Here is a 15563-nt window from a genome sequence, read left to right as displayed (position 1 = left end):
TTTAGTACCTTTGATTGGAGGCAACTTGTTGCTCGTTGGGAACTTCTTGTTCCGTCGGAATTTGTTGTTGTTCTGCCATTGTTGTGTAGATTTTGGTTTGAAATTTGGAGTATGAAGTTGGAATTGGGTTTTGAGGAAAGGATTTCGAATTGGTTTCTTTCTGCTGGTTTGTAGGGGTGGTTGGTGCAAAGCCCTTTTCGTTAAAGCTCCTCCTTTTTTTTTTTTTTAACTTATATAGAATATTAACCAATAAAATATATTAATATATACACTAGGGCTATTGTATTTTATAGTAAGTTTTTTTAGTAGTTTAACTTTAAAATTATCAAAATATATTTTTTTCTTAACGGGTCGAAACGGGTTACCCATGAGTTACCCGCGTGTAAACCCAGTAAGGACATGTTATTAAAAGGTGACTCGATAACGATCCGATTAGTTGTCGTGTCGACCTAAAATCCGTTATTTTCGTGTCATGTTAACGGTTCGTGTAAGAAATTGTTAGGTCTAAGGGGTCATAATGAATTTTAATGTGTGGTTGTTTTCATCTAATGGTTTGGAATTGTCATTGTTGAGATGGGCACATATATTGCTCACAGCAGAGCCTTCTACATTTTGTATTTTGTTTTTTAAATTTGTACATAATTTATGAATGGCATTATATTACAATTTTGGCCCTATTTTTGTTAGCTTTGTGTGTTAAGTGAGGCATTTTCTTCATTTCGAAATGCTTTACCGTTTTTGCCTAATGGCTTCATATATACTAACCTTTCTGCATGCGCTTTAGTAAAGATTAAAATAACCAAGTAGAAGTACTAGCTGACTCATGAGGAAAGTTTGATGAGGTGAAAGACGGTGTTTAAGTAGTTCATATTGGTAAGGCGATAAAAGGAGGCATCGATGGGAAGGCCAGTTGGTGACCTGCCTAGAAAGGCAATGACATCGAGCACGGTGGGGCTCACTAGGCTAAGGGGCAAGATCATCATATTAGTGGCCAAGCACCAGAAGTTTAGGGTGGCCACCAAAAGCTCGCAGTCCATATTGATCTCGACTGTAGAGATTTTGTTGGCATCAAGAATGCCTAACTTTTTCTTGGAGTCGTCGAAGTGTATCTGGTTGACCCAAGAAACCCAACCGGTGGGGGTCGAAGGCAACTTGGGGTTTGGCAACTTCCCACTTCGACCAACCACCTCCCTTGAAGAATGGGTCGAGTAGGTTCGTCTGCATCAGCGAGACGATCGAATCTGGGACGGTATCCTTGAATAGAAGGCCTAGGACCTGAATTTTGGTCTCTTTTTTCATCTGGGTATCTAAAAAACACATAGCAAAAAGGGTTCCAAAAATCAAAGTGACGGGATCCTAAGGTCACAAATGAACTAAAATCTGTAAATTAATACAATTTCAAAACCTTATGATGCAATGTGAGAAAAATGCAAGCTCATGGCCAATTATGAAAATCAATTCAAACTTAAAGGGTTTGAAATTTTTTTATTTTTTTTTTATTTTTTTTTATTTTGGTCAAAAAATAGATTTTGTTAAATTAGATGTTAGATTAACTACCAACAGGGTTCGAACTCACGCCGTTTGGCAAGGGTTGAACTTCTTTTCACCACTGTAGTAAAGGACCACTTGCATTTTAAATGTAGTTAGGAAACTGGGGGATACAAGACTCCGAAGCACCTTGGCAACAGTAAAAAAAATGAGAACCCGCTAGACATCTACTTATCCATAACTATACTATTACCTCATCACCTTCTATAACAGTATTACCACAGCCCAGTTTAACACACAGGGAAGACTAAGTGCACGATGTAACAGCAGTAAAACAATCCACAGACAAATGCTAAAACCAATCCTTCCATGGTACGATGAATGATAAATAAAAGACGATAGACCTATTCTATCAATAATAAATATAAGTTTGCAATTCATAGCACAACACTGACACTCTGCCTCACGTGCAACTAGGCTGCCCAAAATGAAGCACATAGAATAAATTGCATCATAGCATGTTATCATATTGTTTGCATTTACCAGCAGACCCAAGTTCTAGAATCTTGCAAAAGAGGAAACTATATAAAAAGTTAGTATTTCCATGATATATGTCCGTACTTTGAAAATGTAACAGCAACACCCTCAATTGGCAAGGAAATAAACATCATTGAAGAAAAAAAAAGATCAAACACTTGTACAAAGATTTGAGAAATAAAAGAGCATGCGTCAGAAATTCCATTTGCATCAAGTTTGGAAATCACCTTTACTCTGCCTTCCTATTTACTTTTAGATATGGCAAGGCTCCAATCACGTTGTCATAGTCACTTCGACTAACTGCATGCTGCACATGGCAAAAGCCAAACTAACATAAGAAACCGAGTAGCAGTACTAAACCTGTGGGCATCTAGATGGTGGGGGTGTGTGGGTTGAGTGCTCGGTAATTGGTGGGTTATGGACCTATGGTTCATTTAGATGAGCCATATCCATTCATTTGGACGAGCTAGATGGGTTTATAAGAACCAAGTAACATAAGAAACATTACTTTTTCACTTTTCCCACGAAAAGCTCACTCCAAAGCTTCTCCTTCCCCAATTTCAACTGTTCACTCTTTCCAAATTGCAAGCTATTGATGGCATTGCCTTGCCTTTTGAAGTTGAGCTTTAAAACAAGCCAACTCAAAAAAAAAAAAAAAAAAAAAAACCACACCGATAATGATAAATGCTATGAACATATGAAGCATACAACAGACAAGATAACAAACTCAAATGGGTAATGGATGAGAAGACAATCATTATTTCTCTAGAACAAGAACAAATGATAAAGCGATTGCAAACTATGTACCAATTTTTTCAAAGTTCATGAACAAATTGTTGATAAGTGAGAAGGAACCATTTCTTGCTCAAGTTTCACTTGAACTGGTTCTAAAAGTAGTAGGGTTCAGAATGAGCCCTTAAAATCATGGTAATATCGCAAATTAAATTCAAACATAAACTCCTTGAGTCAAACATTGAATGTTTCAAAGAAAATCATTCTATAACAAAACATTAGACAATTGAAAGTGGAGGGAAATATATACTAATTGAACATAGTTCTCTAATTGAAAGTGGAGATAAGTTATACAAAACGCACCATTTTGGAGAGTCGAGTTCTCCTCTTGGCATTCTTCTTTACAAGTAAATGTTGCTTTCCAGCTCTCCTACGAACTAGTTTTCCTCTACCCGTCACCCTGAAGCGTTTCGCTGAAGCCTATCAACAATAATTCACCAAATACTTACTATTTAGATGACAAAACAAATAAAATTTTGAAGGCTAACAATTAAACAACAACAAACAACGGCCTAAGTTGGATTTGATTGGGGGAATTGATAGGAGCATATTTAGGCGACTTACTTAGCTTGTTTTCGTGCATTTATATTGTTAATTCATAGTTGTTTTAGTAGTTTAAGCCATTTTCGTGTGTTTTTAGGTTCATATGGCTAAGGAAGCAAACAGATGCATTTTGGAGCATTTTGGAGCAAATTAGAGATTGAAATGGATATCATATGCTTGGAGCCAAGAGGATGGACGAAATTGAAGGATTCCTAATCCATTGCAGCCACATGCACATTCAATCATTCACACCAAAACCTTGCACATGCTTTCCCATTTCATTATTCATTCACTTTGCAGCCACCATTCACTCTTTAATCCACATGCATTCATCATCATTCACCACACCTTGCAGCCACATGCATTCCCCTTTTATATTTCCAACCCACATGCACTTCCCCCTTTATCATTTCAGCACATGCACTTCCCACTTCATCATTTCAGCCACCAAACATTCACATGCATTTCATTCATCATTTCCACCCCCACATGTCCCTTTAATCTTTCAAACATGCACTCCCTTTAATCACATGCATAAATCAGCCACATGCATCTCCCATCACCATTTCAGAATTCTAGCATTTGCACATGCAACCTAGCTGTCATGTTCCCTCTCCCATCCATCCATCTCCCTATAAAAACCATACACACTTCATTCATTCTCATTCATTCTTCCATATTCAGAAATTCACCAAAACCCCTCCCCCTTTGCCGTGCAAATCCACCAATTCCCTACAAATCCAAACACCACTCCTCTTCCATTTCCATCACTCCCCAAACCATTCACACCATCAAACTATCCTTAGACCTTGTGCTACAACGAAGAGGAAGAGAAGAGTGCCTAAACGTTCATACAATTCAAGTTTGAGTTGTTGGAATGTTTAGGTGTTTCTTTGATTTCAATGTTTAATTTCAATACTCTTTGTTTTGTACGTATGAGGAATGGAAGAGAAGAGTGCCTAAACGTTCATACAATTCAAGTTTGAGTTGTTGGAATGTTTAGGTGTTTCTTTGATTTCAATATTATGAAGAACTAAACCCCCCTTAGCTAGGGGGTGATTCAAAATATATGTTTATACTTGCATTTTGATTTGATTACTTCTAATTGCGTTTCATAAGTTGTGGATTCAATTTGTTTAACTATTTGATTGATAACTTGTTTATGTATGTTTATTAAGAGTGCACACTTAATTTTCATGCATGAATATGACGCTAGAATATAAGTGAGTTTCACCTAATCGTTATGAACTTATATTCACAAGTAGTGGAGGTTGCTTATAAACAATCGCGTTAAACGAATTCTTGGCATAAGTTTCATGCAATCATAGTAACGAATGCCCCGTCAACACTTATAATTTTCATAGAGCGTAATGATTCTTGCTTGTATCTCTATTATGCAATCATGTAGGGGACTTGTGGGGAATGTTTTGGGTTGTCGTATGCAATCATCCAATTCAATAACGTTAGGAAGATTTGAAGGTTAATTAGTGCATCACGGTTAACTTGGAGTGTTAAGAATTAATGATTTATTGAAATACAATTGGAAATCATTTTATTATGCAAGTATAACATGTATGGAGATGAACCCCTTAGCTAGGTTCCCATCCATTCAATTCCATCAAATTCATCTTTACATTCTGTCTAGTTTATTAACTTGTTTCGTTATTTCAATTCTCGTCAATTTAAAACCCCCCTTTACTTTCTTGTTCTTTAGTGTTTAGACTTTGTTTAGTTTATGTTTTAAAGTGTTTTGATTCAATTTATTTCCCAAAATTCGTCATATTCACCAAAGTGCTCAAAACTGCCCAGAAAGTGATTTTAAGGCTGTTTTGAGTGTTTTGGGTGATGTTTGAGTCTTTTGGTTTGTTTTAGTGTTTTAAAGTTTAGTTTTGCATTCTTTGAGTCTAGTATAGTGTTTCATATTGTTATTTTATGTTTTTGAGTCAAATCCAAGTGGTTAACAATCCCTCCTAATCCCCGGTCTAGAACGATCCCTACTTATACATATACTACAATTTGACGAAAAGAGGGTTTAATTTGTGTGCGTATAAATCACGCATCAGGAATTCACAGTTCAAGGTTTCACTATGAATTTATTTGGTGGACTAATATCAAATTCGAATTCACTACTATACCAATAAAGAAGAGAATCATAATATCTACTCCAGATTCCACATTGCTTATTTTCCAAAGATTTTCCCAGTAACCAAACAAAAATGACGACTAATACCTTGTGGGTCTTCATTTTGTAGCCTTTGGCTGAGACGATGGTAAGAGAGCTAAGGCGGCGAGGAGGGGTGAAAGTAATAGCGCAGAGCTTGTGGGGAAGAAGCGAGTCCAACCCAGAAATGCTATGAGATTGAGAGGAACTGAGTCTCAAGGGTTTGGGCCTCTTGAACTGACCGAGTTGAACTGAGCCGTGATCGAGTTGAGTTGGGTAAGAGCACGATGGGGAGTATCTTAAACCAAACGATGCCGCCATGGTCATGGTTACACCTTCACAAGCCATTCTTACCTTCTCTTCTTCCGCTGACAGAAAACAAGTTTGTGGATAAAATTTGAGCGTTTAATTCGACTCCTTATACACTGTAACTACAACGGGTGGTACACACCACATGTTACTATATAAATAGTGAGATATATATGTTAAAAAGTTAATAATTTAAAAAATAAAATTTCTCATCACTTATAAAAACACGTGGTGTACTACTCGCGTTTCGGTCATACTCGAGAGGAGGACCATGGGTTCCAAATCTGTCTTTTTTGTGTCTCATTACTAATATTTTGACATGTCTTCTAATTTAACTTAAAAATAACTTTAGTTAAAAGCAAAAGAACTGCGAAGAGAATGAGGATTACTTCGGAACTCTAGGAGCATTGGCGTTTTAGGGCGGAATCTAAAGGCTCTCCAACATGTGTAACCAAAAACACTCTGTTGCAAACAAAAGTTCACATCTCCAAAGAAGATGAATACGAATATGGACCAACTGTTGTGTTAGTGTTTGGATCTAAATTTACATCATCGGCCCGTGCAATCAAGGTTGTTGAGTGTGTATAGCTCCACACTATCAGATGGAGAAGCAAGAATAATTTTGTTATTGTTAAATGATAACATTATGATTTTTCATCATAGCAATTATATTTTAATAAGGAATTATCTTAACGTTTTCTTATCCAAGATAAATGGGATGCAAAATATATCTGTGATCTGGAAGTAAACAATACAATTCGAGTTGAGGACTCTTATCTCGTGGCATGGCTTGGATATGATGGTCATGATAGGCTTTAGCCTAGAGATGAAATAAGAAAATAGTGACGTGATGTAGTAGAAAGTTATCATGCATGCATGGATAAAGATTGTGAAATGATGGTGGGATAATTAGCACCATCGAATATTTTTGGCAGGATGCCAAGAATCTTAGTCAAATGGCATTGCATGCAAGACTTGGGGATAAAGTGGAAGTGCATCAGGTCGCTACAAATGAACATGTGGCCCCAGTTTACAAGAGATGATTATCAAGAGTTGAGCTTTGGATTAATTAAAGGGGTCAGAATGAGATAAAGATAGGTTTTAGCCATGTTGGAAAAGTCAAACGACTAAAACATAGGCTTTGGCCTGCAGAACGTAAATCGCTTCATGAGTTTGAAATGCAATTGTATTATGCAATAAGTGTCAGCTGCCAAACAAGTATAGTAGCTCTATAAATACAAAGTGTCAGGCAATTAAGAAAGCCCCTCCAATTCAACACATAATTGCCCTACGTAAACTTCTCAAACAACTTGAGATTTTTATTTTCTTTTTCTCCGCCAACACATCTTCAGTTTGGATAAACAACACTAGAGCCGTAGAATTAGCCAACCGAGGAACACCTTTAGTTTGGATAAACAACACTGCTTTGAGACCGTAGAATCAGCCAACCGAGGAGCACCTTTAGTTTGGATAAACAACACTGCTTCGAAACTGTAGAATCAGCCAGCTGAGGAACACCTTTAGTATGCCCACAAAGGCTTTCATTGATGTAATAGCTTTTGGAATACTTATTGTGTTAAACTATTATATGTTTAATGAAGGGAAAAGCTTATTGTTAATCACTATTTATTGTATTATGTGTTTAAGTAATAAGGGAATCCAAGGAATGTATTTAATCTAAGAGAGAAGTGATCTAAGTAAGTTAGATTAACGAGACCTTTCTCTTATGTTCATTCCTAAAACGTTCCTAGCCATAGGATTGACAATTGAGCATTGACAATCCGCTAAGGTTAGTATGTGTTATGTTAACTCAAGCGTGAGTATGACTAGTCTCAAGTCATTTAGTGTTGGGCACAGAGACAAACATATAGGCGCTCAAAATGGTAATTGAGTACACTGAACTACGATCAAAAGAGAGTTCGAACAATACATGTCATGTAAGAACTCGTAAGTTGCAATATGCAAAGTAGCCCTTTAACCTGAGACATCATAGATGTCTAATGGTTAGGTCCTTGATCTTTGATCATGTCAAAGGCATTACATCGAGAGTGCCCACGACATTGTTGGGGTCAAGCTATCTAGTCATGTACGCATATGAATGCACAACAAGGGATCTTTGACCTTCCATGGTGGAGGGAGAATACTCTGAGATATGATTTGGAAATCTTTGACCAAAGCATACGAATATGACTTAGGAAGTTTGTTCCAAATCATTCAATTGAATCATACAGAGAAGTATCATATTGGATAGTAGACATGAAACAAACTATCACTCAAATAATGTGATTAAGAATATTGTATTAGAGAAGGACCGTATTGCAGCGTAATTGTAACTGGATAGGTTCTCCGACCACTTCTACTTAGTTTGGGTAGCCATGACATACTGCTAGATGTCACTCATGGTTTGTGGAAGCCCTGAAGATTAGCAAACACTAATCTTCATCAAGGGAAGAATTAAAATGTAGTTTCAATTCACAATCGATCATTAAGAGTAAGAATCGCCCACTGCCTCACTAATTCGAACCTAATGAATCGTACACCGAGTAAGGATGAAAGTGAAGAAATATAAATGAGATGGATAAGCAATTAAATGGTTTAATTGTGAATGGTCAAGATTAATTAATTATACGAAAGGTTCGTATTGGGCTTTCAAGTTAGTTTCGGGTCTCGAGGCCCAAAAGGGTTTTGGTACGCAAGGCCCATTATGTTTAAGTTGTATGACAACTAAAAAAAAAAAAGGGCAAATAGCCCAATAACTAAAGGATGGCCGGCCATAGGGTGAGTGGTAGTGAACTTGGCATAATTGCAAGTTTGCCACTCAAATGTGAGGTGCTATAAAAGGAACTTTATAGTTTTACCACATCAAGGGTTTTTCTTTGAGGCAAAAGAGCAAAATTCTTTCTCTCTTTGTCTTCCAAAGAGGCCGGCCACACTTTGATGCAAGGCGCAACGGATAGAAACAAAATAAAATGAAAAATAAGATTGATAGGTAGGGTTTAATATCTCCTAGTGCAAGGAAAGGCGTGAAGACCCTATAAACTTTGCTTCTAGTACCAGCCTACAACGTAGACACTAGAAAGAACAAAGATGCAAACTCTTAAACAAGAGAAAGGCACATAAAAAACGAGTTTACAACTCAAATATCAATATGATAATTCAAACAATTTTGCCCCTTCTTCTTTACAAATACAAGTGTTTATAGGCTTACAACTTAAAGTGAAAAATATGAAAAAACAAAAAATAAAGGCTTACAATATAACTCCTAAAAAACTAAATGATTTCATAAAATGTCATTAACCTAGGAATTCCATAAGCCACAAATTTAAAGCTAGCATATTCCTTTACTTACAATATAACTCCTAAAAAACTAAATGATTCCATACGCTAGCATATTTCTTATGACATTAAGAAAAGGTAAATTAACATTCACTTTACTTAAAATATCAAAAATTTCTTTAAATGACTTATCCTGCTTGCCTTTGGCAAGTCTTCCAGGAAATGGGATGAGAAGAGTGTAAGGTTTTGCAGCCTTGTGAAGATTTGGGACTTTAAATGAAGAAGTGACATTACTTGGTTCGTCATTTGGTTTCTCATTCTCTTCTTGAGTCACACCTGCATTCACATGATCAGATTCATTAGTAACTTCATTTCCAACTCCATTATTAATAACCTTACCACTTCTAAGTGTAGCAATTGCTTTGGCCTATTCTTGGTTCCTTTGAAGTATCACTGGTTGGCTCGGAAACTTTTCGGCCTTTCTTTGACTCAAAGCATCTGCAATCTAACCTAATTGTGTTTCCATTTGGTTAGAGTAACTGAATGTTGTTGGAGAGTATTAATGGTAGTTTGTTGGAATTGAACGGTATTTTGAGCTAGCATTTTGACTGTATCTTCAAGTGTAGCAGCATGCTTTGGTTGGAAATTTTGAAACTAATTGTTATTTTTCCATGAGAGATTTGGATGGTCTCTCTAACCAGGGTTGTATGTATTAGAGAATGGGTCATTTTGTGGCCTCTGATTATAAGAGTTCATGAAATTCACTTGCTCTTGGATGAATTCGGGGTAAGCCTCACTACCTGAGCATTGATAAGTAAGATGACCTGGTATGTTGCAAATGGCATACACCTTAGCTATCTTGGGCACCATATTAAGCACGGAATCAAGCTTCTTTTCCAAACCTATCACATCCCAGCCCGGGGTCCACCACATCCCGAGCCCGCTCCACCACCATAACACGATATTGTCCGTTTTGGGCCCTGACCACGCCTTCACGGTTTTGTTTCTGAGAACTCACACGAGAACTTCCCAGTGGGTCACCTATCATATGAGTGCTCTCGCGCGCTATTCGCTTAACTTCGGAGTTCTCATGGAACCCAAAGCCAGTGAGCTCCCAAAAGGCCTCGTGCTAGATAGAGATGGGAATATACATATAAGGATCACTCCCCTAGGTGATGTGGGATCTTACAATCCACCCCCCTTAGGGACCCGACGTCATCGTCAGCACACCACACTACCAGGGTTAGGCTCTGATACCAAATTGTCACATCCCGGCCCAGGGTCCACCATATCCCGGGCCCATTCCACCACCGTAGCACGATATTGTTTGCTTTGGGCCCCGACCACGCCCTCACGATTTTTTTTTCTGAGAACTCACACTTGAACTTCCCAGTGGGTCACCCATCATAGGAGTGCTCTCGCGCGCTACTCGCTTAACTTCAGAGTTCCCATGGAACCCGAAGCTAGTGAGCTCCCAAAAGGCCTCGTGCTAGGTAGAGATGGGAATATACATATAAGGATCACTCCCCTGGATGATGTGGGATCTTACAAAACCAGCCACCTGCAATGCAAAATCTTTATGAGAACTCATTTCATACACTCTAGCTCGTTTACCTCTTGTATCTTTGTGTTGAGCATTAGATCCCAACATCTGATAGATGTTATATAACTCTTAAGCATTCTTTTTCTTCAAAGCCCCACCTGCTGCAGTGTCAATAGTAGATTGACATGTTTGGGTTAATCCACCATAAAAAATTTGCATTTGTAAGTAAGGAGGTAACCCATGATGTGGACATTGCAGCAAAAGGCCTTTAAAGCACTCCCAACATTCATTGAAAGGTTCTCCATCATCTTGCTTAAAGTTAAAGATTTGTCCTCTCAAAGTGGTTGTCTTTTTAGTAGAAAAGAACTTCTCTAAAAATTTCTTAGCTACGACATCCCAAGTGGTGAGCGAACCAGGTGCTAAAGTCATTAGCCAACCCTTAGTCTTATGTTTCAATGTCTAAGGAAAAACTCTCACCCTCAGATTTGCTTCATTCACTCCCTGCAAAGGTAAACCACTCACAACATTATAGAATTCTTTAATATGGGCTAACGGATTTTCATTAGGTAAACCATAAAATGAAGAAATCATATGAAAATGTGAGGATTTGAGATCATAGTTTCTAGCTTCAACAGGCAACAAGATGCACGAGGGTGAATTTGGTATAACCGGCTGAGCATAGTCGTTCAAAGCTCGATTGTCATCGTCATTGTTTGCCATCTCTTCTTCTTGCTCAAAATTGCACTACTTAGAATAAGCACCTACACTCGTTGATCTAGAAGATTGATTGTCCTCTTCTTCATGGTTAGTTTGAGCACTAGTTGACAGAAAGTTCTCAAAAGTTCTCAAAAGCACCTACACTCCTACCCTCTGATCAAGAATGTTTACCGTGTTTTGTTTATCTATATTAAATCATGTTTAACATGTTTAAAAACCTATACATATCTTTTTTTGCCCAAAATTCAACAATATTTTTTGCATCCCCATACAACAGCATCTCCTCATTTTTTGTATGCAAAAGCTGGAACACAAAGTATATTAAATGGGGTTATTAGAAGAAATTCAGTTATTATAATGTTTTTTGTATCTTTGTACCAGAAATTTCTATGTTTTGTAACTGAATGTAATCCTTGTACCAAAAATACATAGAACTGCTACAATAGAATGGATAACTATAATTTGTATCTTAATATTATCTAAATTTAACCTTTTCCAGTTAACGCTTTTTCAAATTCATTGTTGTTATTGTTGTTCCTATTTTGTAACCGAAATTTTTTCATTTTTAACATCTCATCTTAACTTGAAGCCCGTGGCAACACGTGGGTATTACACACTAGTAAAAACTAATTCCTAGTTATTGTTAATATATCGGTTATATTATATATGTATATATATATATATATATATATATATAAATTACAGAAAAAAAAAATTCTACATGTTGGGTAATACCATAGGTAAAAAGAATCACAGAACAGACTTGCTATAATCACAACGCGACCAATTGCTCTTCCAAGGCTGGCAAGGGAAGGCGTCCGAAAAACCCCTCACGTAATGTGTTTATCCCCAAACTTAGCTTCGGCAAATATATTGGAAGCCCCATTTGTCCCACATCGGATAGAGGGAGAAGAGAAGAGTACTTTAAGTAGAATCACACCACTTTAACTAACACCGAGAGCTTTTGTGATAAAACCCTGATAACTCATATATTTCATGCATTTATACCATTCATTTCTAGTCTCTTTGTGATGTTTTTGAGTTAAATTGGTTGCATTTTACCTTATTTTGTGTTAGTGTAGTTACATGTACTTTAGGATCAATTTGCGGACAAAAGAAGTGAAAAAATGCCATTTTTAGGGTTGACCCTTATTCAAACTTGGAAAGATGTTTAGTGGCCTGTTTTGAAGCCCAAATAAAGAATCCAAGACAAATCTGGCTTGTTAGAAAACCAGGAGCAGAATGGGAAAGGAATTGGAATATCTAGCCAGATTTGGAGGAGCCAAATAAGGAAAAACGTTCAAAACTTTGGCTTAATGGTGGGGACCACCTTGCAATCAGCTACAACCCCATTTAGCCTATAAATACTAGGGTTTCATATCACTTTTTCACAAGCTCCCCTTGGGGGTCGCTCAGAGCTCTCTCTTTTCTCTATCTTTGGCCTTTCTTCCAGAAACAAAACCCTATTTCTCTTCACCATCCGCTACCACGGAAGAAACCACGCAGCCGCGTTGTTCTTGAAGGATTTCAACATCAGAATTGCTTCAAGGGGGTTTCTTCTATGAACTTTAATTTCACTCATGTTGTTCTTGATATTTATATATTCTGTAATCATGTTGTGTAATTAAGTTCATAGCTGGGGATTTCGATGTAGCCTTGCAAAACTATTCTAGTTTATTAAGTTAAAGTATTCGATTCATCAATCTGTTTCTTGTTTCATTCACTTATTTATCCACCGTTTCATTTCCACGCCCAGAGTCTTATCTTTTTCTTGGCTTCTTTGTCCACCGTTTCATTTCCTCGGTTAGAGTCTTATTTTTTTTCTCGGCTTCATTGTCTTGGCTTCAAATTTATGTTGCTTCAATTTTTCTGTCATTGACTGAGAAATTGGGGATTCCAGTCACCATGGGTATTTGTCGATGGTTGCAGACAAAGAGCAGTATTCACCGAAGCGATGGTTGAGAATTGATGGTAGACCGAGCTATCGAGAAGCAAGTTTTTCTCAGTCTTGTTTTCTTTAGCCGATTCGACCAAGTGGAGTAGACGGTCTGAAGGTGCTGCTTCACCATGATCCCGGTGCTAATGGTGTTTTAGGTCGGCTAAATAGCCAACGGTGGTTCCAACTAGGGCAATAAATGGTGTTCAGTGGTGAAGTGGTACTCAACAATTTCACAAGTTTTTCAGGTAGAGTCTCGGCCAGTTGTTGTCTCTCGGCCGAGGATCTTTTCATAAGCATTTGGTCCACTCGGTGGAATTTGTCAGGTAAAGAAAAAATTTGGTGGAATCATATTTTTTACGGCCAAAAGAGATGGCATGCAAAAGATTATATGTTCATGATATAAATGAAAAGCCACCAATTTCAAGTGGTAGGTTTTCACGTGGGATATCCTTCTTTGGTGAAGCAGTCATTAGTTGGAGTTTGTCAAGGATCTTAAACACGAATGTCGCCTTACAATCAAGGCCAAGTGACGAAAGGCCACCACCGAAGAGGTTCGGTCGGAGTAATGCTCAGCAATGAAAAGGCCAATACCTCTTCAGCAATTGATTGGTTGGCCATTTAAAAATGAGTTAGTGGTGCATTTGTGAGAGATATATATATATATATATATATATATATATATATATATATATAAACATCTTTGCACGGTCAAGTAGAGGCCATTCGGTAGAAAAGAATTAGGCCAAGATTTTATGGCCTCGATTTTTACAAAGCCATTGTTGTCGACATTGGTTCAAGATTTTTAGGCCAAGTGCAGATGCTTTTCTAAGCTTGGCTGGGCTATGAGCCGAGTTCGGTGGTATTGACCCATTCGGCACCATCAATGTCAATCTTAACGCTTACTGTGGAGCGCGTCGAATTCGAAATTTTCCTCAACCATCAACTCTAATCCAAAGCCCTGATTCGAGAAGTTAATTCGGTGTTTCTTCGGTTCGACGAATCATTTTGACCGACGCCATATCATGTTCGACGACGACCTAGACACCATTTCACCCATGTGAGCTTGGTGGGGATATTTGGTAAAAGACAGGGTTTATCCAAATTTCGTCAATAGCATCAAATGTCGTTTTTCCAATCAAGGCCTCTACATCATCGGTCTCTACAATTAAGGTCGTTGAGTGAGCATAGCTTCCAACCGTCGGATGGAAAACTGAAGATAATTTTGTTATTATTGAAGAATAATACTATGCTTTTTATCATAATAATTATCTTTTAATATGATTCATCTTGACATTTTCTTATACGGGATAAATGGGATTCAAATTATCTCCAATCTGGAAGCAATAACAGAGTTCAAGTTAACATGGGACACGTAGATTGGAACAACTTGGAGTAGGAGATCGGCATAAAGATATTAAAGACGGGATTGCATTTGCATGCAGCGTGAGGCCATGGAGACTTCTATTTGGAGATTAATTCCATGCAATAAAGTGTCCAATTTGAAGAAATTAGCAATGTGAGTGGTGTTTGATTAATGTTGTGCATGTCCCTGATGTGCTATTGGCTTAGTGATAACTGTTGAATAAGAAGAGTATCCAAGATAACTCTAATGATCCCAAGAAGAAGAAAATAGAGCACACTCTTAAAGAAAGCTCACAAAACAAACTAATTAGCAAAGCTTTTCTTATTTAGCTCTAGGCTTTGTTTTTCCTTGGATGATATACAATGCTTGAGGACTTGGGTATTTATAGCAAACCAAATGAAAGCTACACCACACACTTACTTCACCTACAACATCCACCTACTTCACCTACAACCTCCACTTACTTCACCAACCTCACACACTTACTTCACCTACAACATCCACCTACTTCACCTACAATTGACATTGATTCTCAACACTCCCCCTCAATGTCAGCTCTCATTCTTTGCACTGTGCTGAGTAGACAGTGAAAATTTTCGAGCTTGCCTGTACTTAAACTTTTTGTGAACAAGTCCGCAACTTGATCATTCGTCTTGACCTGTCTCATCTCAATCTCTTCTTGTAGAACCTTTTCTCTGATAAAGTGGTAGTGCACTTCCACATGTTTAGTTCTTGCATGAAAGACTGGATTTTCCGCCAAGCGAATTGCCGATTGGTTATCACAGTACAATGGTACTGGATAATCTACTGGTTGATGTATATCACTCATCAACTGTACCAGCCATGCATTCTCTTGAGCTGCCATTGCTGCTGCTCTATACTCTGCTTCAGTGGT

At 37.7% G+C, this 15563-nt stretch overlaps 1 protein-coding gene and 1 non-coding gene across 2 annotated transcripts; one reads left to right on the top strand and one right to left on the bottom strand.

Moving 5' to 3' along the window:
• Positions 1 to 1877: 1877 nt before the first annotated feature.
• On the bottom strand, positions 1878 to 5920 carry LOC108867491 (50S ribosomal protein L35, chloroplastic-like). The gene is made up of 3 exons (XM_048570711.1): positions 5591 to 5920; positions 3121 to 3237; positions 1878 to 2332 (listed from the first exon to the last, which is right to left on the bottom strand). Exons 1-3 carry the CDS (start codon positions 5867 to 5869, stop codon positions 2255 to 2257), a joined length of 474 nt encoding a protein of 157 aa, XP_048426668.1. The 5' UTR covers positions 5870 to 5920; the 3' UTR covers positions 1878 to 2254.
• Positions 5921 to 10884: 4964 nt separating this feature from the next.
• On the top strand, positions 10885 to 10991 carry LOC125470912. The gene has a single exon (XR_007253282.1). It is a non-coding gene; the product is annotated as a small nucleolar RNA R71 (small nucleolar RNA).
• Positions 10992 to 15563: the final 4572 nt, after the last annotated feature.

Source organism: the organism of the source record quoted next, unplaced genomic scaffold, assembly GCF_019419815.1.
Source record: "Pyrus x bretschneideri cultivar Hongxiangsu unplaced genomic scaffold, Pyrus_bretschneideri_v1 Contig54, whole genome shotgun sequence".
In the NCBI taxonomy this organism is placed as follows: domain Eukaryota; kingdom Viridiplantae; phylum Streptophyta; class Magnoliopsida; order Rosales; family Rosaceae; genus Pyrus; species Pyrus x bretschneideri.
Note: the sequence above shows the minus strand (reverse complement) of the source record. Positions and strands in the feature narration are given on the sequence as shown.